At 42.5% G+C, this 23,401-nt stretch overlaps 1 protein-coding gene across 2 annotated transcripts in view; it reads left to right on the top strand.

Annotated features, from left to right (window-relative positions):
* The first annotated feature begins 5,819 nt into the window (after positions 1 to 5,819).
* Positions 5,820 to 23,401, top strand: part of DGKI (diacylglycerol kinase iota) — a 467,928-nt gene continuing 450,346 nt past the window's right edge. The window contains exon 1 of one of the 2 annotated variants that reach the window (XM_007983056.3): positions 5,820 to 7,496. In XM_007983056.3, coding sequence (XP_007981247.3) covers positions 7,093 to 7,496 — 404 coding nt within the window. In that variant the 5' untranslated portion in view covers positions 5,820 to 7,092. The remainder of the gene's footprint in view (positions 7,497 to 23,401) is intronic. The other variant, XM_073009376.1, reaches the window with a different exon arrangement.

Genomic DNA, 23,401 nt, shown 5'->3' with positions numbered 1-23,401 from the left:
GGAAAAGAAAGCATTTCATCTTGTACATCTCTATATTCTAGGAAGATGAAGAAAGGGAATGTGAATGACTTTTAAGTTAAAAGGTCATGGCGTTTGCCACTTGACTTTCATTACTCTATGTAAAAAGAAGTGTAGAAGAAAGGAAATGGTTTTCATTTATTACAATTAAATGGTAATCTCTTTCAGGGAAGTTATCTAATTGTATCCATCTTTGAATCCTTAGCATTAGCAGAATGTTCATATAGAAAAGCCTCAAAAAGTTTTGTAATGTGTTGAAACAGTAAATATATGTTCCCTGCAAATCTAAATGGATTAATTAAAAAGTCATATTAGATTAGCATCATTTTCCTTGATAGCATTTCTTGTCTGATAACTTAGGGAAATGCAACAGAAAGAATATTAGGCATAGTTTGCCAACAAAACTTTGTACACAAATACAGGAATCCAGATTCAATGAGAGTCCAGTTGAATGTTTTAATATGGATTTTAATAACTATACACAAAAGTTATTAAATAGTGGAACATTAGAATGTTTAGCACCAAAAGAGTAGGGTCTTTAGTTTTTTCTCAGTGAATTACTGGTACTTAGAACAGTATATTACAATTACAAGTAGACATTTACTAACTGCCTGTAAAACAAATGACTATCAGAATGAATTAGGTTTCTAGGAGTGCATTGCACATTCTGATGCCAACTTTATCCTTTTTGGGAGGAAATTTATTGGTGACTTCATTGAGTTTGTTGCAGATCAGGTCTGCTCTTGATAAGTAACCAAGAAAAATAGTGAATGCAATGAATGACAGACTCTGGATCCCGAATACTTTTCTGTGAGAGAGTGAGAGTCAGAACACAGCAAGAGGAAATTTAGTGGGAATGCAAGCTAATTCCTCAATTTGCCCCCCACAAACTAGCTGCTCAAGTACAGAATCATTGTAAATTATATATATGGTTTTTGGTACACCAGCAGTTCGAATGAGGAATAATGATAAAAACATGGAAAGCACTTTATGACAGAAACTGTTGAAAATGACTAGGTTGTCTTAGAAAGTAGTGACTCTTCTGTAACTTCAATTGTTTAAGTCTAAAAAAAAAAATCACATGAAGAGATGCTGTGGGAGCATCATGCATGAGAGAGGGCTGGACTGGGTAATCTAAAGATCTCTTCCCTCCTAGCAATATAATAGTTCTATTTTTAGTTAAATCTGGCTTAGACACTGCCTGTTGAAATCAATTCCTATCAATAGAACCTAAAATATTTTTCTCCATACTAATTCAGCAAGCTCTCACTGTAGCTTCATATTTTTTTATGGCCATGATGTAAGTCTGACAATCTTCAACTCTAGGTTTAACACAGGCATAGTTTAACACAGACACAGTTATATGTCAGCTAATAACTGAGAACGGCAGTTTAGGGAGCAAGAGCCTTCTCTGACATGTTGACATGAGAAGTAAGACCTGAATGATAAGAAGAATCAGAGTGTATAAGACACGACTTATGTCCCCAGAATGGCTGGCCTCCATCTATTCTCTCACACCCTTGTGTCTTTGCTTGTTCAATGGCCAGCCCAAGCCACCATTGCCATTGCCATTACCCTGTATCCCATCTGTGCCAGTGACCTCAGCCTCCCCCAGTGACTGGATTCCACTGAGATTGCATTAGAAGGAGACTCACAAGTTTGGTGTTCAGGTGCAATCAGTCTGTATCCTTAGAGGTTCCTCCAATTACTAGGGGATCTAGGTTCCCTAGTAGTTGCCATAAAGAGCCAGTAACACAACCTGGAGGTGAGGGTGAATTAATTAGTTCTCTAAGGGACAAACTTCAGCCAGTTTTAACAGGAGACAGGAAGACACTGGCAGAGAATCTCCACTCTCTTCTGTGGACAGAATGTTTCTAGGTATGATGACGTAGGTCCTGTCTGGAAGAAGTGCTGGTGACCAAGAAAGCAGGTATGTTGTTTTGTGATGCTGTAGTCATTCATAACTCACCACCTTGAATTTACTTTCCCCTTCTTTTAAGCCTTGATTCTCTTTTTCCTTCATTCTTGAGTCCTGGAATTACAACTTCACATAAAGCCTTGGCTTGTAAGTTTTGCCTCAGGATCTGCTTTCTAGACAACTCAGGCAAAAACAAACAAATATATTTTCACAATGCAAAAATATGAACCATAGTTCAGGAACTGTGCTCAGGTTCACAGAGGTGCTCAGGTTTCTGCAGTACATTCCCAGGGACACCGCAGGATATATTAAAATTTTGAAGGAAACTCAGAGATACTTATTTGTTAGACACCATGCATACTACTGGCTCAATGTAGTTGATAGTTTCAACACTAGATTACACTACATTCTTTCAGTGACATCATTACATTTGCAAAGCTAGGTTTTGGTGGTTGCAATTTAATGTGGTATTAAAGAGCAATACCACATGAAAATTAGTGTGGAACAGGAAATGAAGGTGGTGGTGACTAATATAATCCTAAGATGTGAGAGGTTGTGTCATGCCCATTACTATCCCATTGGTGACTGTGGCTGCTTACAAATGAAATACAAACCTTTTTTCTTTCAATTTATGTTTTTTTCAAATAGTTACTAATGTTGTCAAGAAGTAAATGTTTATTGGATTGTTAGCACCTGAATACTTAATAAACATAAGTGTTAGGTTCATCTTCATAAATCTCAGCCTAGAAGTGCCATGAAAAATAATTACTGAGACATTCAGTAAGGGTGGTGTGAACTCAGAAAGTTTGGGAACCTCTGAGGTGGAGCTTTATGGGGAGGCAGAAATAAGCTTAGCATGTGATATGGTTTGGCTCTGTGTCCCCACCCAAATCTCATCTCGAAGTGTAATCCCCATATGTCAAGGGAGAGACGTGGTGGGAAGTTATTGGATCATGGAGTTGGTTCCCCATGCTGTTTTCATGATAGTGAGTTAGTTCTCATGAGATCTGATGGTTTTATGAGGGGCTCTTTTCCCTTCATTCTCTGCTCTCTCTTTCCTACGGCCATGCGAAGAAGGTGTTTGCTTTCCCTTCACCTTCCGCCATGATTGTAAGTTTCCTAAAGGTTCCCCAGCCATGCAGAACTGTGAGTCAATTAAGTCTCTTTCCTTTATAAATTACCCAGTCTCAGGGAGTTCTTTATAGCAGTGTGAAAATGGAGTAATACAGCATGTATGAGAAAAGGGATGTTAGGAGAACTGAGTGAGAAGGTGAGTGACTGCAGGGATGGAGGAGGCACAGGAGAGACCAAGTAGGGCCTTGTAGGCTTTGACAAGGAAGCTCAGTTATCATTTCCGTAAAACATGATACATGCAAGCTTAATTCTGGAAACTACTACTTCTTTTTTTCCTCAGTGACAACATTTTCAAAAGCTCTATTATCTTTCCCTGGTTTTATACATAACTGAGGTCTCCAAAGTGTGCATATGCATATTTAAATGTGTCACTTGCTTTTTAAAAAACATGACTATGTGTTATTTCTGGAAAATTCCTGAAGTTCCTGAAAACTACATACACTTAAAAATGTTAGATATAATGTTCTCATTATTATTGGTCTTGCAGTCTTATCTAGACTTAAGTTTTTTTTCTTCTTTCTTTCAAACTTCACATTGAGGCCCTTTCATCAAGTCTAGCATTTAGGAGACTCAAGTTTGGTACTTAAGACTAGGATGATACCTCTTTTAGATTGAACAGTAATTAATAATAGAAAGGTGAGTTAAGAAGCTCACCAAATGGAGCATGGCTTTGGGCCCAGTGATGGAAACACTGTCCATCGGAGGTCTGAGATTATACTTTCAGGTCCAGACACTAGGTGTTTCAATACACCCAGAGATGCTCATTTTCTTGGTTATATACTTATGTTACTCAAAATCACATGCAATGCAGTTTCAAAGCAGAATGTCAATTTATTTTTGTGATTAGAATGCTTTTGACCCATTTTCAAGGATTCCACTTTTTAGTGTCAAGGAAACTAAGAAGCAGGATGAATAATTACAAGGTTACTTAGCATCATTGAAAAATAGAAAGGAAAATAAATTGTCCAAGAGAATGACTAATATTTTAAGTAACTTCTCAGGAGGCCACCCCACAACAGAATTCATTTGTCTTTTGCTGGAATTATTTGTGCTTCCCAAATGTCTCTCCGTCTTAAGTTAGAGTTAATGTTCAATGTCTGTCTTTTTTAAAAACCCAATATTCCTCTGATTAGCAACCCATTAATACACTATTTAAACATACAAATACACACTTGACAGGTCAAGCTGGCTTTTCTGATAGGCTGGGAGACATTCTGTTGGTATGTATTTATTGAATCAGGCAAAATCTCAAGATTCTAGCTAGAGCCCTTCAACTGCACTTCACTGTGACCATTTTCTTACATATCTTTCCAGAAATATTATATTTCTATAGATCTTATTTTCTCCATAAATGATAGCATACTACTAAACACTCTGAGCATGGTTTTTCTTTTTTTGTTAGCGTCATATATTCGAGATTGTTTTATCTAATGAATATTAACTTGCCTTATTTATCTTGACAGCTCCAGAGAATTCCATCGTTTGGATGAATAACAATTTAGGTGGTTTTCACTCTTAAATTCCTTGCGTATACCTACAAGTATATCAGAGGATGAATTTTCAGAAGCGAAATTGCTTGGTTAATTAGATTATGCATTTCAAAAATGGACAGATACTGTAAAATTTACCATCAGAGAGATTTTACTAAAGTACATCAACAATTGCAGAAAACATTTGTTTTCATACCCCCCTCATCAATACCATCTATTATCAAACTGTTCTGAAAAATGACATCGTTTCATTATGTTCACAATGATGTATATTTCTTTTCTCAGTCAATAAACACTTCATGATGGTCTATAATATACACACTTAAGCTATTATGTTATCTGTTTATTATTATTGAGAATATAGTGATAAACACATATAGCCTTTATATACATGTGGGAGAAGTGCACACAGGACAGTTGCAGTGGTCCAAGTTTAGTACAATGGTGCAGTGGGAGCTATGGGAGGTACGTCCATCACAGTCTAGAAAGGAATCATCAATGGAGGCTTCTAGTGGGGAAAAACATGGGGCGAGACATGTAAACTAAAATCCGATGGAGGTATAGAGTAGTTGGCTTGGCAAATCTTAGGAATAGGAGAAGCAAAGAAGAGGAGACAGCAGACTCACACGTGCAAAAATGGGAATGGAGAGAGCAGAGAGCATGTGGGGTTTGCACACAGAACAGTTCAGAATCTCACTGTCATGACAGTATGAAGGGAAAGTGGGCAGTACTCCACCACCCATCAATGTAGCCCTCAAAATCAGTTGAGTTGTTTGAACTTTACCCTAATGGCAATATGACATAATCAGAAGATTTTTAAGTGGAGGCGTGAAAAAGCAGAAGTATCTTGGGGCTCACACTTGAGATTGGATTGGGGAAGATACGGCTGAAAGTAAGTGGGAGTAGTGAGGGGGCTGTCCCAGTAATTGGGTTCAGATGACATTTCCCTGATTTTAGGGATGTGCTAGATATTCATGGATCTTGCTGTTGAAGCACCTAATACACCATATTCTTTCCGAAGACGGGTGCACTAAACCGGGGTGAAGCACAAAGACCACTGAGCAGCCTGGCTTGACTATTGGCTTTGCCAGTTTGTCCTCACACGTGTCCAAACCCTTGAGAGGTGCTGTGAAAACGTAGAGGTGGATGAGGGAAGTGCTTATACAGCACTTACCGTATAAAAAGGAGGGCTTCATACTTGTTAGCTGTTTTTAATTTTTATTACTTTTCCTCGTTGCACACGGAAATGTCTTTACCTTTATCTTACTATAAGGTACATACAAGGAGAATTACAGAACATGGGTGTTAGAAGAGGTTTGTCGTATCTGTTCATTTTCCTAATTTTAGCGATGACAAAATAAAGGGAAAGAAAGCAATTTAGATTTTTGCCAGTCTTAAACTTCTTTGTTCATGGGCACACCACGCCAACCTGAAACTGTTCACTGGTCCGGTTCTCTTACCACCACATACGTGTAGGTTTATAGTTTGGTTACGAACACCACCTTGTCTTAACCGTAGATCGTTTCTGTGTTTGCCGACAGCAGCGATTTCTTGTGTGGAAACCCCTAATTTGGGAAACAATCTGTTTTAAACACTGTGTAACACATCACTCAAACCGCACAGTTTTCGATAATCTTAGAAACAAAAACTGGGGTTGAGGCGGACAGTTAAATTCTGCAGACACCACAGGCTTGGATTCGTTTCAGCAGTCGGTCCTAGTGGTTTGAAGCCCCTCCTGGGATGCCTCTTCTCCTTATCGGAACACCGCAGCGGCGCCAGGCGCTCGGTTCCTCAGGACTTCTGCCTCCTGGATTTCCTCCGCCTTTCTGCTTCACCGAGGGCCCTGTGATCCTATCCCATCGAATTAACCGCTGTTTAGCGAGCTTCTGCTGCGCGTAAGGAAGGCGCCGGGCGAGGAGCAAGGCGGGAACGCGGTTCCGGGACGCAGGGGTCCCGGCCCCAGTCCTGAGACCGGAGGTCGGCGCTTCGACTTGGCACCCGCCGACGAATTCGCTCTAAGGTTCCCACCGGCGGCGCTCCTGCTACCTCCCCCCTCCTCTAAATGCAGCTCCCACTACCTTCCCGCGCCCGGGGGCTGCTGCCTGGCCCCAGCTCTGCTCACTGGAGGGCGGCGGTGGAGGGGGTGCCGGCCCAGCGTCGGCAGCCGGGCTCAGGACCAAGGTGGGCGCCCGCCGGTCCTGGTCCTAGCCTCGCGGTGCAGGACACAGGGCGCGGCCACTCGAGTTCCCCGGACCCTCTCCTTCCTGATGCTCGCTGTCCTTGCCCTGGCGTCCCCAGCCCGGGGGCCCAGCCTCTCCTCCTCTCTCTCCCCCTCCGCCGCAGCCCGTCGCCTCTGGGCAGAGTTCAGGTTCAGCTCGGGATTTCGCTCGGGATTTAGGAAGGGGCCAGCGGGGCTGGAGGGCTCGGGCCGGCGCGGGAGGGCGCGGGAGGCGGGGAGCGGCGGCCTCTGATTGGCCGGGGCGGGGGAGTGAGCGGAGTTTCCCACAATGCCCTGGTGCGGTGCAGCCGCGGATGGATGCTGCGGGAAGGGGCTGCCATTTGCTGCCCCTGCCAGCAGCGCGCGGACCTGCCCGCGCTCCTGCAGCCGCCGCCGCCGCCAGCGCCGCCAGCCCGCCCGGCCTCTGCAGCGGGGCCGCCTGCGCTCCCTCCGCGGCCGCCGGAGTGGGCGCCATGAACCCCAGCTCCTCGGCGGGAGAGGAGAAGGGGGCGACGGGCGGCAGCAGCAGCAGCGGAAGCGGCGCCGGGAGCTGCTGCCTGGGCGCTGAGGGCGGCGCGGACCCGCGGGGCGCAGGGGCAGCAGCGGCGGCGGGGGCCGCTGCCCTGGACGAGCCCGCGGCCGCCGGCCAGAAGGAGAAGGACGAGGCGCTGGAGGAGAAGCTGAGGAACTTAACTTTCCGGAAGCAGGTCTCGTACAGGTAGGCGCGGGGAGCCGGCAGCCGAGACAGGTGCGCCGCGGCGGGAGACCTACTCTTCCCCCAGCAAGGGGCGCTTCCGCGGAGTTGGGCACCTCTCTGTTTCCAAGCCTCTCTTTCCCCCTTTTCCCCTCTCCTCCCGGGGATGTCTGTCCTCTCCCCATCCTATCATTCCAGGCTGGAGGGAAGCAACGCCGGCTTTGCCCTGTGGCAGGAGAGAAGCACTGGGTCCCTAAGGTCAGAACAACAGAAATTTGTGTGTGTGTGTGTGTGTGTGTGTGTGTGTGTGTGTCTATTTCTCTCTCTCTTTCTTTTCTCTCTCTCTCTCTCTCTCTCTTTCTCTTTCTCTCTCTCTCTCTCTGTGTGTGTGTGTGTGTGAGAGAGAGAGAGAGAGAGAAGAGAGAGAGAAAGGGTTGCAGACTCAGTGATGCTTAGTTTTCTTAAGAGAAGTCGTCAAAGTTGCCCCTAAGCAGGTGTCATCTTCAACCACCCTTCCCCCACCTTCCAGATTTCGCTGGATGAACCTTTGGCACTAACTTGATAGCTGAGATCACTCCGACAGGCAGAAAAGAATAGCACTATACTGAAGAGAAATCCTTATGGAAGTTGGACCTGCCTCGAAATCCCTCATGAAGGAAGAGTGGGTTTATGTCTGTAGATGCGCCACTGGTTATGGGGGTTCTATGCCTGCATGCTCCTTGCTTCTCTCCTGGCTGGAGGAGAGTGTGGGGAGCCCGCTGGCAAGCTAGGGGTGAAGGTGAGAGTAGGGACCATATTTGCACCTAAGGATGAGTGTGAGAGCCCTTTACACAAGGACAGTGTGGGATCAATGGCCTCTAAATTAGGATAAAAGATAACCCCACATTGCATTAGAATCCAACAACGAGGAATTAGGATTTATTAAGGTCTCTCACCCACCTCCCTTTCGCAGGCAAGAATAAAGATATTGACAGGTCTGGAGAGTTGTCGACACTGACCCTACTGCTTGTTGATGTTAAAGGTCGAGGTGATATGCAAGCACAGGTTTACAAAGATGTACACTTGCTGGAGCTCAGAAGGTTTCTGGAAAAGGGGTCAGTGAAAACATTCTTGTAATCCTACTCTTTCTGAGTTTGTGTTCCCTTCCCAAAAACCATATAAAGTATTAAGCCTGTCACACCATGGGCTGTTATGTAAGCAAACGCAGATGACAGAGGTGTGGGTTTGGGAGGGTGTGTTTTATTTATGGGGGCAGATGTGTGAATCATTGGGATCCCCACAGACATCGCCTGGCCTGGAGGCCACAGTCACTAGGGCATGTGCTCTGTGTCTAAGTGTTGACTTCTGATGACTCCTAAAACGCCTTCCTGGTGAGGTTGTTGCTTCTGCGTTGCTCGCATGCATTTTGTTCGCTGTGCGCTGAGGGAGTTCCCCACCTGAGTTGTTCTCTTAGTTACTCACACAGATCAGGTCCAAATTGATCTTTCTTTTTATACTTTGGTTTCTAAAAATAGACAGATGATGGGGAGGGGGTAGCTCTAGGGATGTATGCTAGGACACTGACAGTTCTACTTCCTAGTTATGATGGCCTGTCTGGCCCTTGGGGGAACAGGGACTACATTCAGCCTAATTTAGGAGCAGGGAGTTGGAAGGGGGTGGTGATTACGTGAAGCACAGTGTGGGCTGCTCCTGGCTCATTGGTATTCATCAGAGTCCTCATTGGGTAGGAATACAAAGCCAGAGTTTGCAAGGGAAATCATTTCAGCTTGCCTCTTGGCAGGGGTCATTCTCTGAGCCTCTTTTTTCAAAATGTATGTTGTGTGGGGTTTTGGCTTCCTGAGTTGCATGCTCACACATGCACATGTAAGTGTGTACACACACAAGCATAGACATGGACACAGATGCAGCATGTTTCTATAGAAGAAGAACAACATTGCGTCTGCTTGACAATCCATACATAGAAGTGGATTCTACTTCATGAACATCATTTCCTTTTAAATAAAGCTTTACAGTCTCCAATTCCTGCATCAGTGTCACCTCAGGTGGCTGGTTAAAAGTGCTCACCACCCTAGACTTACAGAGTCAAACTGTCTGTGGGTGGGAATTCTTAACAGGCTCCTCAGGCGGTGTTTATGCAGACTAATATCTGGGGTTTGCCACCCTATTTTGCCCCCAAGACTAAACAATTGATCTTTGAACTCATAAACCCTCCCCAGCCAAAGCAGGCCAGTCAGTCTCAAAGTCAGAGGAAAAGATGGTGAAAAGGAGATGCTTCCATCTGGAGCATATTTGTCCCTGGGTAACAGGAAAGTGTGTCCATTTTGATTACTGTTACTTATTTGTTTTGGAGTCATGGTGAGTGGCCTGCCCACTCATCATGGCGGCCATTGGTGCTGGACTCCTGCAGCTGGGCTGGCTGTTTTACTGTGGGATGGACAAAGGGTGTGTAAAAAACGAGCAACTTTGTCAGGAACTGAGGGTGGGCTCCTCAGTGAGGACCACACCACCTCGCTTTTGGGGGCACCTGAGGACGCTGTCTGGTGGGAGCTTATGGAGAGAAGGCAGGAAGACACACAGAATGGAGTCTGAGTGAAAGGGCTCAGTTAGGGTATGGAGCATGGCTGCTTGTGTAAGGGGGATCATTTGAGGTGGAGGAGTGGAGATTTGCAGGTAGACAAAAAATATCTTTTGAAGAACATGGATATTTTTGGAATGAAACTTGACAGGCAAAAAGAAGGGGGCTTTGGGAGAGAGGGTGTGTGTGTGTGTGTGTGTGTGTGTGTGTGTGTGTAGGGGGTCTCATCTGCTCCTTCTGTTGCTAAGGAACATATAAGCTAGGGTTTAAAAATAAATGAGGAGTGGGTGGGCATATGCAGTGACTCCTGTCTTTTTAGGAACCAGAGCCCTTTACAAAAAGCCTTTAAATAACCATTTCTGGAGGCAGATTATTCATTTTGCTTGACTTTTACTTTGTTAAGTAAAATAAACTCCTTTCTATACTCCTAGATTTCCCCTCATTATCTTTTCTTTGTTGGCTTTTTTTGAGAACCATTTTTCCCATGAGAATTTTTTCCTTTATTTCAGAATCTGCACCCCCAGAGCAAATAGTTTCTGTCGACTGTAAAGCTGAAGGTTTGAAAAGGCAGTGCAAGTGAGCTGGTACTTTTCTTTTAAAATTACTACTTCGTTTTTCTTTGCAAATTATGGTGCTGCAACAGATACATATGTGTAAATGACTATATAATGTGTAGGAACTGTTTTTTTTTTTAACTGCTGTAAGAATTCCCATTTAAGTCAGTAAAATAAAAAGCCTTCAGAAGCACATAAGGGAGGGGAAGGAGAAGGTAGCTGAAGTTTATTGTCTTCCATGCAACAGGCACTGGGCTAAGCCTTATTGTATATTCTGTCTTAATTAATCTTCGTGACAGTCCTATGATGTGATTATGACTATTTCCATTTTATTGAAAATGAACTTGAGGCATAGAGCTTGAGCAGGAGGCAGAATTTAAACACAGATGACTCCAAAGGACTTTCTCTTTAGACCGCATCATGCTGCTTCCCTAAACATTTATTTTAGGTTTGAACTCTCTCTCCATGTGTGCATATGTGTATGCACGCATGTGTGCAGTGTGAGTTATCTTCCCCCTCATCCATAATACATGACAGCTCATTATCTATTATTATTATTATATATTATTGCATACCTTTTTTGGATTGTGGTCTTTTGCCTATATAATTTTAGGGAACTCTTCTACTATCTCAGAAATATAAATGAATATAAATTCATGATTGCAAATATATTGGTTTTTCTTCTGAGAACAAAACCACCTCCATGTACCTGCTATGAAGATATCCATGTTAGAGGTTTATATGCCTTTAAAAAAATGTACACAGGGTTGTGTAGGTGAACCTAGGTCCAGTGAAGAGCTGGTCCATTGGTACCTCTTTGGGCAGCCCAGAATGAGGGATGAAGTACAATTTTGCTTGTCAGTAGGTCTGGGCAGACCATGACTTACGAGATGTTGATGCCTGTGATTTAGTTTCTCTACTCATAAGCCATTTTGGTAATACCAAACCTTTCTTAAAGGAAGTTTTTGGTATGAGATAGAAATAGGAGCAAGGAGTATTAAATGCCTTAGTTTGGGCAACCATGGAAAAAAATGATCTATTATTATTTATAGGTTGATGATTAGAATGTAGTATTTTTGTTTTGTGTTTTGTCCCACAAAGTAAGGTTATGTTATTGCAAGAAAGCTATCTGAGGAGTTGGAAGCTATGTAGGATAAAATGGATATTGTTCTTCCTTGCATTGTAATCAATAGTGTATGGGGGAACCTTTCTTCTCCTGAATATCAGTATGTAGCGTCCTCTTTTGTAAATTCATTTTATTTTGTTTTTATCTGTGCTTTGCACATCTGTTAGATTTTTAAAGACTTTAGGATCAGATTAAAATCTTGGTTCTAATTTAATTCCTTTCTCAGTAATTACTTACGTACTGACTGTTACTTCCTCAGTTTGGATACACACTGGGGAAGATTTCAATTCAACCACTGTCCAGAGTACTTATTCTGTTCTAAGTGATCTTTTAGAGGCTCGGTTTTTACCTGGGAGATTGATACTATTGGGTCCTGTGGAATCCGGGGATAGGGAAGTTGAAGAGAGGTCTTTGCTGGTGTTCAGTTCTGCTGTGGCAACAAACAAGAGCGTTGCCTCATGGGGCCAAGTTAAATTAGACTAGAGCTAGCTCTTTCCAACACTGCACTTTCTAATCTGAGGAAATGAGGGTTCCCAGTGAGAGCCCAGGGTGTCTACACCCTGTATGTTCGTCTGGCCTGGGATCTGAGAACATGTTCCCTCCACAACCCGAAGTTATCCTTGAAGCTGAGTACCTTGAAGTGACACCAGAAGCATCTGGAAGATTGTTGCCTACACGTTGGGCTGTGACATTTGCTTTCTTCCATGGGTATGCATTAGTAACACTGATCCTGTGGAGACTAATTATTTTTCCTGAGGCCCTATAACTGTAGTTTTGGGACAGTAGTTACTGCAAATAAATGATGGCATGTAAGCTTTTCTTACAGTGGATAACTTTGAAGGAAAGGTCAGAAGTAAAATGAAATCTAAGCCATAAAACTTTTTGTCATTAAAATTTAATTTGCTCAAAATGCCTATAAAAATGGGCTAATTCTAATTGTTGGAACTGATTGAAACCTATTTCAAGGCACAACAAACAATGCAGATAATTGGATAAATAAAAATACCAAGCTAAGTCTGTTTGCCCATAATGCTTCCACAACTCATTGCTGGCTTGTTCACCAGGAAAGCTCCTCGATTGGTATGAGCTCAAAAGCATCCACTTGGGGTGATAGGTGGCTAGTCTTCCCCTGTCCTCATATGGCACTTTCAAATAGCTTTGTTAGGACTGAAGTGTCATTTTCTGGTCTGGGCCTTAGACTAGGGTTTGAACTTGGCATCTGTCTGCTAATCTCAGACAAGCTATGTAACTCCTTTGAGGCTCAGCCAATGTATTTCTAAAATGAGATAATAGTAATACCTAACTTACAGGTTTGTTAGGAAGATTAAATGAGTTACTTTATTTAAAGGACATGGCATAGTGCCCTGCACAGAGTTAACTTGTGTACTTATTACCATTCCCCAAACTAAGTTGTTAGCTCCTTTGAAGGCAGAACTTGCACCTGATCATTTGAATCGATGACTCGGATTTTTCTTGCTCGGCAGGTGTTGAATAAGTATTTATTGAATAAATACATTTCATTGGCATTTTAAAATAAATTATTACTGTTATTCATTCTTGGTTCATCTCAATTGCGAGTTTCTTTTCTACAAAGAAACCTCTGCCTTTTTCTTATTTACACTTTGTCCAGCAGCTCAGGACTGTCTTTCTGTTTACAGCTTCCTGTTTGCATACCTGCATCAGCCATTTAGCCAGCTGTTGGAGGCTGGAGAGGGGTGGCAGAAACTCTTACTTAACCAGCTATTTGCAGCTTGTCAAAGAAAAGGCCTTAATTTGCTTTCTGAGTAGCACTAATTAGCTCTCCGGTTCTCTTTCTGTCTGTCTCATCCCTTTCCAAGGGGCAGCATTGATTTTCTCCTCAGGGAAATTTCTGTTGACTTTTCCTTCAGTGATTAAAACGTAAAAATGCAGAAAAGGGCTACCCAGCATTCCTGGAGTCCTGACCATTGTCCAGCCAGCCGGAGGTCACTCCAGCCACCTCTGTTCTATATTACTTCACTCCCCCTTTCCTTCCAACTCATCTGATTGACTTTGGTGAAGAAGTTATTTTAGGAAGAGTGCATTCATCTGCTCAGTGACTCTAAGCTTTTGCTTTGTTTTTAACCCACTTAATGAAATCTTTGGAAAAGCACCAGCTACTTTTTATTCATGTACCATACAGAGCACTTGAAGAATGGCTCCCGAATGTCCTGACTCCCATAATGTTTGGGGAGAGGCGGTATGAGCACTGCTTGGGTTACTTTAGAGAAAATTTAATCATCTTGTGTGTGCCTATTAGCTGAAGGAGGGGGCTGTGATTGGGTAGAGGTGGGAAGAAAGGTCTTTGCATATGAATGTTAATGTTCTTTCCTTCCAGCCCTGAGTTTTGTGAGCCTTTGAAATAAAGCAAACAGGTTTTTTTCTTTCTTTCTTTTTTTTTTTTATAAAGCAACAGCTTTCTAACAGGGGCTTCTGTCATTCTTGTATCCAACCTGAGTTTTGCTGAAATGGAAATTTGCCTTTAGTTTTCTAGACTCATAAATAATGTTCTGATAAAAGAACCAATTCTGGTTTAAGCTGTAATATTTATAGCCTGACTTTTGTTAGATGTTTGGAACAGCATTCAAAACAGTAATATTTAAACCACAATTAAATTTCATTTTTCTTACCTTTCAATTACTTGAGAGGTAGAGGATAGTAGTGGTGAAGAGCCCTGCCACCTGGGTCTAAAGCTCCACCTCTGCCTGCTGTGTGCCTGCACAAGTTACTTAACCTCTCTGTGTCTTAATTTCCCCATCTACAAAATAGTAATGATAGTGGTACTCATCCTGTAGAATTATTTGACATTTAAATGAGTCACAAAGTACATGCTATATGTGTGTTTGTTAAGGTGGTGTTATCTATACTTAAGTCCGGTTAAGGAGCAGATTTGTGTATTATTCTTCAAAATACAGAACATCAGTCAAATGTCAGCAGCTGGTGATAAAATTATTCAGGTAATATGAAAATGAGAGAGACATAGACTTAAGAAATGTAGCTGACAGGTTTTGGCATTCTTTAAGATAGAGAATATGTAATTTTTATTTCGTAACTTATTAAAACACAGTTCACTGTTACTAGGGGATGTGAAAAGGAGAAAGCTGCTTCTTAGTGCTTTGGAAATTGGAGCGGACAGAAGGCAGAGGTCGGAGGAGACAGGCACAGTCAGTGTGCAGAGGAGTCAGGTAGCAGCAACCCGAACTGCCAGCTGGTCATCTGAGAGCAGGAAGCCAGACGTGGAGGGTTGGGTGAGAGGGGTCTCAGAGCTTTGCAGTGTCAGGAATGGATAAGCTGATAAAGACCGAGGTACTAGAAACAGAGTTGTCCCCTGTGATTCCAGGACAGAGGTTATTTCTCTTCTGGCCTGTCTTGATGATGTTTGCTTTGTACATGCAGACAATGGCCGGCTGGCATGCCCTGGCAATCACAGAAAGAAGCTTCGCAGATGCTACCTGCCCTGGATTATTTCAGAAATGGAAGGCACAGCCTTCTGGGATGTTCCATCAGTGATTTCAACCAGGCCAAACAGCAGAATATATTTTAAAAGATGTAGATGGTTATTAAATATTTGTTAGACAAGTAAAACTGCTCAGGACTGTGAAATAAATGTTAAGGAAGTGAATTCATTTTTGTTTTCCTTAAAAAAGGCAAAGATAAGACAGTTGGACTGCTTTTGTGTATCATGTAGTCTTTCAGGAAATAGCTGGAAAATAGATTCCTTGAAAGGACCAAAGTACATTTTTAAAATGTGTCATTCCTTTGTACATGAGAAAGATGTCAGGCTTGTAGGGAAAAATACATTTTTGCTTTTTTAAAAAAAAACTTGAAAGCAATTTGTTGAAAGATAAAAAGAGCTTTACATAAGCTTATGTGGAAGCGGTGGGAAAGGGTTCCATGTATCATTTACAGACAAACTTCTGGAACATTCCTCAGGCTGAAAGGCCTGAGATCTCATCATTGTCCTAATGGATGTGTCAGAGTTTGAGACAATCTCTTTCAGACTGAAAGCATTCTCTTTAAGAGTTTTGAAGGAAGAGCCTGTAATCCCAGCACTTTGGGAGGCTGAGGCGGGCGGATCACAAGGTCAGGAGATCGAGACCATCCTGGCCAACGTGGTGAAACCTTGTCTTTACTAAAATACAAAAAAAATTAGCCAGATATGGTGGCGCATGCTTGTAGTCCCAGCTACTCAGGTGGCTGAGGCAGGGGAATCACTTGAACCTGGGAGGCGGAGGTTGCAGCGAGCTGAGATCAAGCCGCTGCACTCCAGCCTGGCAACAGAGTGAGACCCCGTCTCAAAAAAAAAAAAAAAGGTTTCTCCCTTTTAAATCGGCCCCCTCTCAATGCAAAGACTAAGGTGTGGCATGTTTCTTTTCCTTTGTAATTGAAGCACCGTCCTCAGCATCTGAAGTTACACAGGAAGCTGCCAAGCATGGGCTTCCCTGACAGCGCACAGCCTCGGGACTGCTTGGCTTTCATGGCTGTCTTCATCAGCTTGGGCTGTTGTAACAAAGTCCCATACGGGCGGCTTCTAAACAACAGACATTTCTTTCTCATCGTTCCGGAGACTGGAAGTCCGAGATCAGGGCACCAACATGGTCAGGTTCTGGGGAGGGCCCGCTTTGGGGCTGCAGACAGATCTCTTCTCATGGTGTCCTCACAGGGTGGAGGTAGTGAGGCTCCTGGGGGCCTCTTTTTAGAGGGGCACTCATCCCATTCATTAGCACCCCACCCTCGTGACTGAATCACCCCCAGTGGCCCTACCTTCTAGAACCGTCACACTGGGGGTGAGAATTTCAACACGTGACTTTTGGGAGGACATAAACACCAGGCCCCCCCCCCCCCCCCCCGCCGCCTTTTTCTCACAATATCCCAGGAAGCCACAGACACTACTCCTCTTGTCCTTCCCAGTGGCCTCTGAAGGCCATTCCCAGAGGCAGCGAAGGCCATCCGTGCACTTCCAAGCTTTTTGTAAGTGCAGCTCAGAGAAGGAAGAAGCTTTTCTTGGTTCAAATACTGACTGCAATGATTAACTTACTTCCCTACCTGTGAATATTAATCATTATAACTTACTGATTTTGCCAAATGCTTACACTGTATCAAGAGTTGCTAAATATTTTACATTCGGGATTTCATTGAACCCTCAATCAAGTAGGGACTATTATCATTTCCATTTTACAGAGAAGGACATTGAGGCTTAGCGTTTAAGTAACTTGCCTGCAAGTCACAGAGCCAGTTAAGTGGCAGAGTTAAGATCTGTGCCCATATTTGCATATTGCTTATTACTTCCCGATTGCAGCTTTTCTTGTCCTCTTTTCACCCTTTCCCATTACCCTCTCTGTGTGCAAATAGCCATATTTTCACAATCTAGTGGTTTATTAGACCAAACTCTCTTGAGGAGAGAGACCCATGTGTTTCATCTTCATGGACCCAGCCAGACCTCACACAGGACATAGAGAAAGGCCTTGACAAAGGTTGATTGACTGAGTGGATGAACATTCTTTTTACGTCTAAGCATAAAACTTAGCTCTGTGAATAATCATGTGCTACTGTCAGTTGTAGGGAGGCCAAGATTGAGCTTTCCATGGTGTTTTTTGTAAAAACTATATGAATTTTCCATTGCACGAGACGGGGGAATAAATCCAGTTTCCTGGGGCCAAGAAATGATTATGGGGATTATAGACTGGATTGCTCCTTCTAAATTCTACCTTCAGTACAAGACCTTGTGATTTGTTGTAATCATAGTGGAACTTGAAGGGAGGTGATGGTACCATGCGTTGGGGTCCAGTGAAGAAGCTCGGTTTAACTTATGTGCACTTGACATGTCTGAAATGGTGTAGTCAGCCCCATTTGATTTTTACAAAAGATATTCTTTGAAGAGTCTGGTCTTTTACCTTTAGCTCAAGGACCTGTTTGAGCTGCAAGTCTTTGCAATATGAGTTTTTCCATAACAACATCCTTCAGAATTCATAAGTATGTTCATGAGTGCAGTTAGAGACACCTAGAAAGTTCCAAAGGAACATTTTGAAAACCTGAGTCATTCTTTCTCATTTGAAGAAAACTTTCAGAATTTCTTAGGAAAATAAACCTCTACTTCAAAAATAAATGCCCAAGCTATTTAAAGATTAAAACAGAAGCTTTCTATGAGCCAGCGTGGAATTACTTATAACAAAGTCTAAGGGATTTTTTTAAAGACAAATTTCTGGAGATTTCTTAAACTGTTATACTGACTAAATTTAGGCACTTAATAATAATAAAAATGTGTGCGGTGCTTTCACGGCTTACCATTTATAAACTCCTTTCACATAATTAATCTAACTTTACTCACAAAACAATCTTAGGCAACCCCGTATTGTTTTCATAGGCATTGTACGTTTAAGGAAACAGTGACAGTAGCTAAGCGACTTTCCCAAGGCCACGTGCCATGAGGGACATTGCCAGGTTCAGGCTGGTTTTCGGATCTGAAGTCTCATACTCTTTTCACTGCAGGATGCTGTTTCCACACATGAATCTATGGAAAGACAGCACCATTTCCCTCTCATTAATTTTACTTACTTGAATTAATCTCACTGGTTAATCACAATGGACAAAGTTGGCATCAATCACTAGCTGGCATTCTAAATCCATATCGCATCGACAACGAGGATGACCTCATTGCATTGTCATTACCCTTCCTGTACACATGAAAACATGACACTGCAAGTGTGATGGTATATGTTTAACACTCCTCTTACCGGAGAAAAAGAAAAAAAACAGGTAGAGATAGAGTTAGGCTTTCTTTGCATTAGTTGCTAAGCAGCAGCCATTTCATTGTAAAGGAGATTCAGTTCAAGTAATGGCACAGGTATTCCAAGAATAGTATTTCATTTTTATAGCAATCGCATTTCAGGCCTCCAGAAAGCATATGCTTCTGTGGCTCGGTGATTTTTAGGGGAAGAGATAGCCACCTTAACATATTTGTTGAACGTATGGAGAAAATTCAATATAGCTGATCACCTAATAACCAGACTTCCATGAGGCGCATGCAGTTCACAGGGGCAGCAGGTTCAGGCTACCCGCAGTTTGAAGGATTTGGAAGTCTCCAGAAAATACTGTTGACAAACAAGTACATTTTGAGGCTATGTTTGACATTCACCGATACCATCTCAATGAAATACTCTGGGTAATTTAGAATTCTAAGGGTATTGAAATAATATGGTATAGAACAAAATTTTGTTGTTGCAGCCAAGGGGTTGGATGGTGCCAAGATTTCATTGTATTGAGCTTTTGCTGGCAGCTGAAAGCTCTTCAAAATGAAGATAGAAAATACGGTACAAGTCTGTTTTACCAGAGACTAGGATTGCAACCCCTGCCTTTTTTTTGTTTTCCATTTGCTTGGTAGATCTTCCTCCATCCCTTTATTTTGAGCCTATGTATGTCTCTGTATGTGAGATGGATCTCCTGAATACAGCAAACTGATGGGTCTTGACTCTATCCAATTTGCCAGTCTGTGTCTTTTAATTGGAGCATTTAGCCCATTTACATTTAAGGTTAAGATTGTTATATGTGAACTTGATCCTGTCATTATGATGTTAGCTGGTTATTTTGCTTGCTAGTTGATGCAGTTTCTTCCTAGCATCGATGGTCTTTACATTTTGGCATGTTTTTGCAATGGCTGGTACCGGTTGTTCCTTTCCATGTTTAGTGCTTCCTTCAGGGGCTCTTGTAGGGCAGGCCTGGTGGTGACAAAATCTCTCAGCATTTGCTTGTCTGTAAAGATTTTATTTCTCCTTCACTTATGAAACTTAGTTTGGCTGGATATGAAATTCTGGGTTGAAAATTCTTTTCTTTAAGAATGTTGAATATTGGCCCCCACTCTCTTCTGGCTTGTAGAGTTTCTGCTGAGAGATCTGCTGTTAGTCTGATGGGCTTCCCTTTGTGGGTAATCCGACCTTTCTCTCTGGCTGCCCTTAATATTTTTTCCTTCATTTCAACTTTGGTAAATCTGACAATTATGTGTCTTGGGGTTGCTCTTCTCGAGGAGTATCTTTGTGGCGTTCTCTGTATTTCCTGAATTTGAATGTTGGCTTGCCTTGCTAGGTTGGGGAAGATCTTCTGGATAATATCCTGCAGAGTGTTTTCCGACTTGGTTCCATTCTCCTCCTCACTTTCAGGTACACCAATCAGACGTAAATTTGGTCTTTTCACATAGTCCCATATTTCTTGGAGGCTTTGTTCATTTCTTTTTACTCTTTTTTCTCTGAACTTCTCTTCTCACTTCATTTCATTCATTTGATCTTCAATCACTGATACCCTTTCTTCCAGTTGATCGAGTCAGTTACTGAAGCTTGTGCATTTGTCACGTAGTTCTTGTGTCATGGTTTTCATCTCTATAGGTCGTTTAAGGACTTCTCTGCATTGATTATTCTAGTTAGCCATTCATCAAATCTTTTTTCAAGGTTTTTAGTTTCTCTGTGCATGCACACGTATGTTTATTACGACACTATTCACAATAGCAAAGACTTGGAACCTACCCAAATGTCCATCAATGACAGACTGGATTAAGAAAATGTGGCACATATACACCACAGAATACTATGCAGTCATAAAAAAGGATGAGTTCATGTCCTTTGTGGAGACATGGATGCAGCTGGAAACTATCATTCTCTGCAAACTATTGCAAGAACAGAAAACCAAACACTGTATGTTCTCACTCATAGGTGGGAATTGAACAATGAGAGCACTTGGACACAAGAAGGGGAACATCACACACCGGGGCCTGTTGCGGGGTGGGGGAAGTGGGGAGGGATAGCATTAGGAGATATACCTAATGTAAATGATAAGTTAATGGGTGCAGCACACCGACATGGCACATGTATACATATGTAACAAACCTGCACATTGTGCACATGTACCCTAGAACTTAAAGTATAATAAAAAAGAAAAAAATTTCAATAAAAAAAAAGGAGTAATAATAATAAAAAAGAAAATATAGTGCAAGACGAGCATAATTCATGGAGCTCAGTTTATCAGAAGGATCTGAGCGCAGAGGAGGATGTATAATACTTAATGTCCCAATGGGTACATGTGTGAAGGGGTGATGTCAACATACAAAGCTGTCAGGTGCTATATTTTTCTGATTGAAATACTACTATTAATTTTGAAGGCAGATTGATCTGTGTGTGGAAGCCTGGAAGCTTGGAAGCCCTTGGCCCTGCCTTTTAAGGCATTTCTGCCATCTCTGTTGTAATTTGCCAAACTATTGTGAAACTTCTGTGTATCTATACAAACGTATTTTCTTCAGATAACTGCTTCATGGGAGTTGTCAAGGGAGCAAACTTTGTTGTTTTCTAAGAGTGTGCTGCATAATACTCCTCCTCACAATTCCCCTCAAGATATTTGAGAGAAAATGCCCTTTTCTGGGAGCAGCTGGGATGCCTGGAAGCTTGTTTTTAATTTCCAGTAAGTTGCCCTCCCATTTAAGGCAAAGTACTTCTTCCAGGAACTAAAAGTCGGACTCAGAAGAAGTAATACATGGATGAATTCACAAATGGTGAATGGTTATTCCCACTGTGGTGATGAGTTCATTAGTATGATTGGTTTTAGCATCTCTCGAACAATTAATGCCTCTCGTATATGTTTCATCACGCACTTTTACAATGACTCAAAACAGCTTTAGCAAAACAGCACTTGTGTTATATGAACCCATTATATAGATGGTGAAATCAAGACAAGGAAGACTGGGGAGGAGAGAACTAAAACGTTGACTTCCCAGCCTGGTATGAAACCTACAGAAGTGCAAGATTCTAAGTGTCTTTCAGAAAAAGCATATCTGGGAGGTGCTTGATAATATACCTTCAACATTAATATGAGGTCTTACTTGCCAGGAACTGTGAAGTGCTTTACATGTATGGTTTCAGTTAATTCTTATCACAACTTTATAAGGTAGATGCTTTTACTATCCATAGCTTTACAGGAAAGGAAACTGAGGCACAGGATAATGAAATAATATGTCAGGGCCTCACTACCAGCCAATGGTGGAGCCAGGGTTTGAATTCCAGAACTCCCTATCTAGTGCACTTAACCATTATTCTGTGCTATATTCCTATATGCATCCAAAACCCTGTTTTTCCTTTTAGGAATGACCTCTGTCCTCTTGTGTGTAGCCTTGTGGAGCTGTACATCAAGGTGCCTGGCTCTCCACCATGGTAACCAATAAGGTCTTTGGAAGCTGTTGTAGGGGGCTTCCTTTTACCACCCTGATAATACCTTAGGGCAAGTGTATGACTTGAGCTTGGACAACCAGCCTCTCTTAGACTTGGACTCTTAAAGGATTGTCAGAGGGATTGCCAATTTGTTCATATCCACTGGCAGTGCCCTGGTAGGACAATTCCTGCTGCTCTGGTTCCTGTCTTTATTCTAAGCATGGGTCGTGATATGGTTTGGCTTTGTGTCCCAACCCAGATCTCATCTTGAATAGTAAGTACTCCCATAATTTCCACATGTTGTGGGAGGGACCCAGTGGGAGGTAATTGAAGTATGAGGATGTGTCTTTCCCCTAATGATCTTGTGATAGTGAATAAGTCTCATGAGATCTGATGGTTTTATCAGGGGGGTTTCCCTGCGCAAGTTGCCTGCTGCCATCCATGTAAGACATGATTTGTTCCTCCTTGCCTTCCCCCATGACTGTGAGGCCTCCCCAGTCATGTGAAACTGTAAGTCTAATAAACCTCTTTCTTCTGTAAATTGCCCAGTCTCGGGTATGTCTTTATCAGCAGTATGAAAACAGGCTAATATAGTAAATTGGTACCAGGAGTGGGGTGCTACTGAAAAGATACCTGAAAATGTGGAAGCGACTTTGGAACTGGGTAACAGGCAGAGGTTGAAACAGTTTGGGGAGCTCAGAGAAGACAGGAAAATGTGGGAAAGTTTGGAACTTCCTAGAGACTTGTTGAATGGCTTTGACAAAAATGCTGATAGTGATATGAACAATAAGATCCAGGCTGAGGTAGTCTCAGATGGAGATGAGGAACTTGTTGGGAACTGGAGCAAAGGTGACTCTTGCTATGTTTTAGCAATGACTAGTGGCATTTTGCCCCTGCCCTAGAGATTTGTGGAACTTTGAACTTGAGAGAGATGATTTATGGTATCTGGTAAAAGAAATTTCTAAGCAGCAAAGCAATCAAGAGGTAACTTGGATGCTGTTAAAGGCATTCAGTTTTATAAGGCAAGCTGAGCATAAAAGTTCAGAAAATTTTCAGCCTGACAATGCAATGGGAAATAAAATCCCATTATTCAAGCTGGCTGTAGAAATTTGCATAAGTAATGAGAAGCTGAATGTTAATCACCAAGACAATGGGGAAAATGTCTTCAGGGCATGTCAGAGGTCTTTGTGGCAGCCCTTCCCATCTCAGGTCCAGAGCCCATGTGAAGATGGTTTCATGGGCTGAGCCCAGGGACCTCTTGCTTTGTGCAGCCTATGGACTTGGTGTCCTGTGTCCCAGTGACTCCAGCCATGGCTAAAAGGGGCCAAGGTGTATCTCGAGCCATTGCTTCAGAGGGTTCAAGTCTTAAGCCTTGGAAACTTTCACATGGTGTTGAGCCTCCAGGTGCATGGAAATCAAGAATTGAAGTTTGGAAACTTCCACCTTGATTTCAGAGGATGTATGGAAACACC

Source organism: Chlorocebus sabaeus, chromosome 21, assembly GCF_047675955.1.
Source record: "Chlorocebus sabaeus isolate Y175 chromosome 21, mChlSab1.0.hap1, whole genome shotgun sequence".
Classification (NCBI taxonomy): Eukaryota; Metazoa; Chordata; class Mammalia; order Primates; family Cercopithecidae; genus Chlorocebus; species Chlorocebus sabaeus.
Note: the sequence above shows the minus strand (reverse complement) of the source record. Positions and strands in the feature narration are given on the sequence as shown.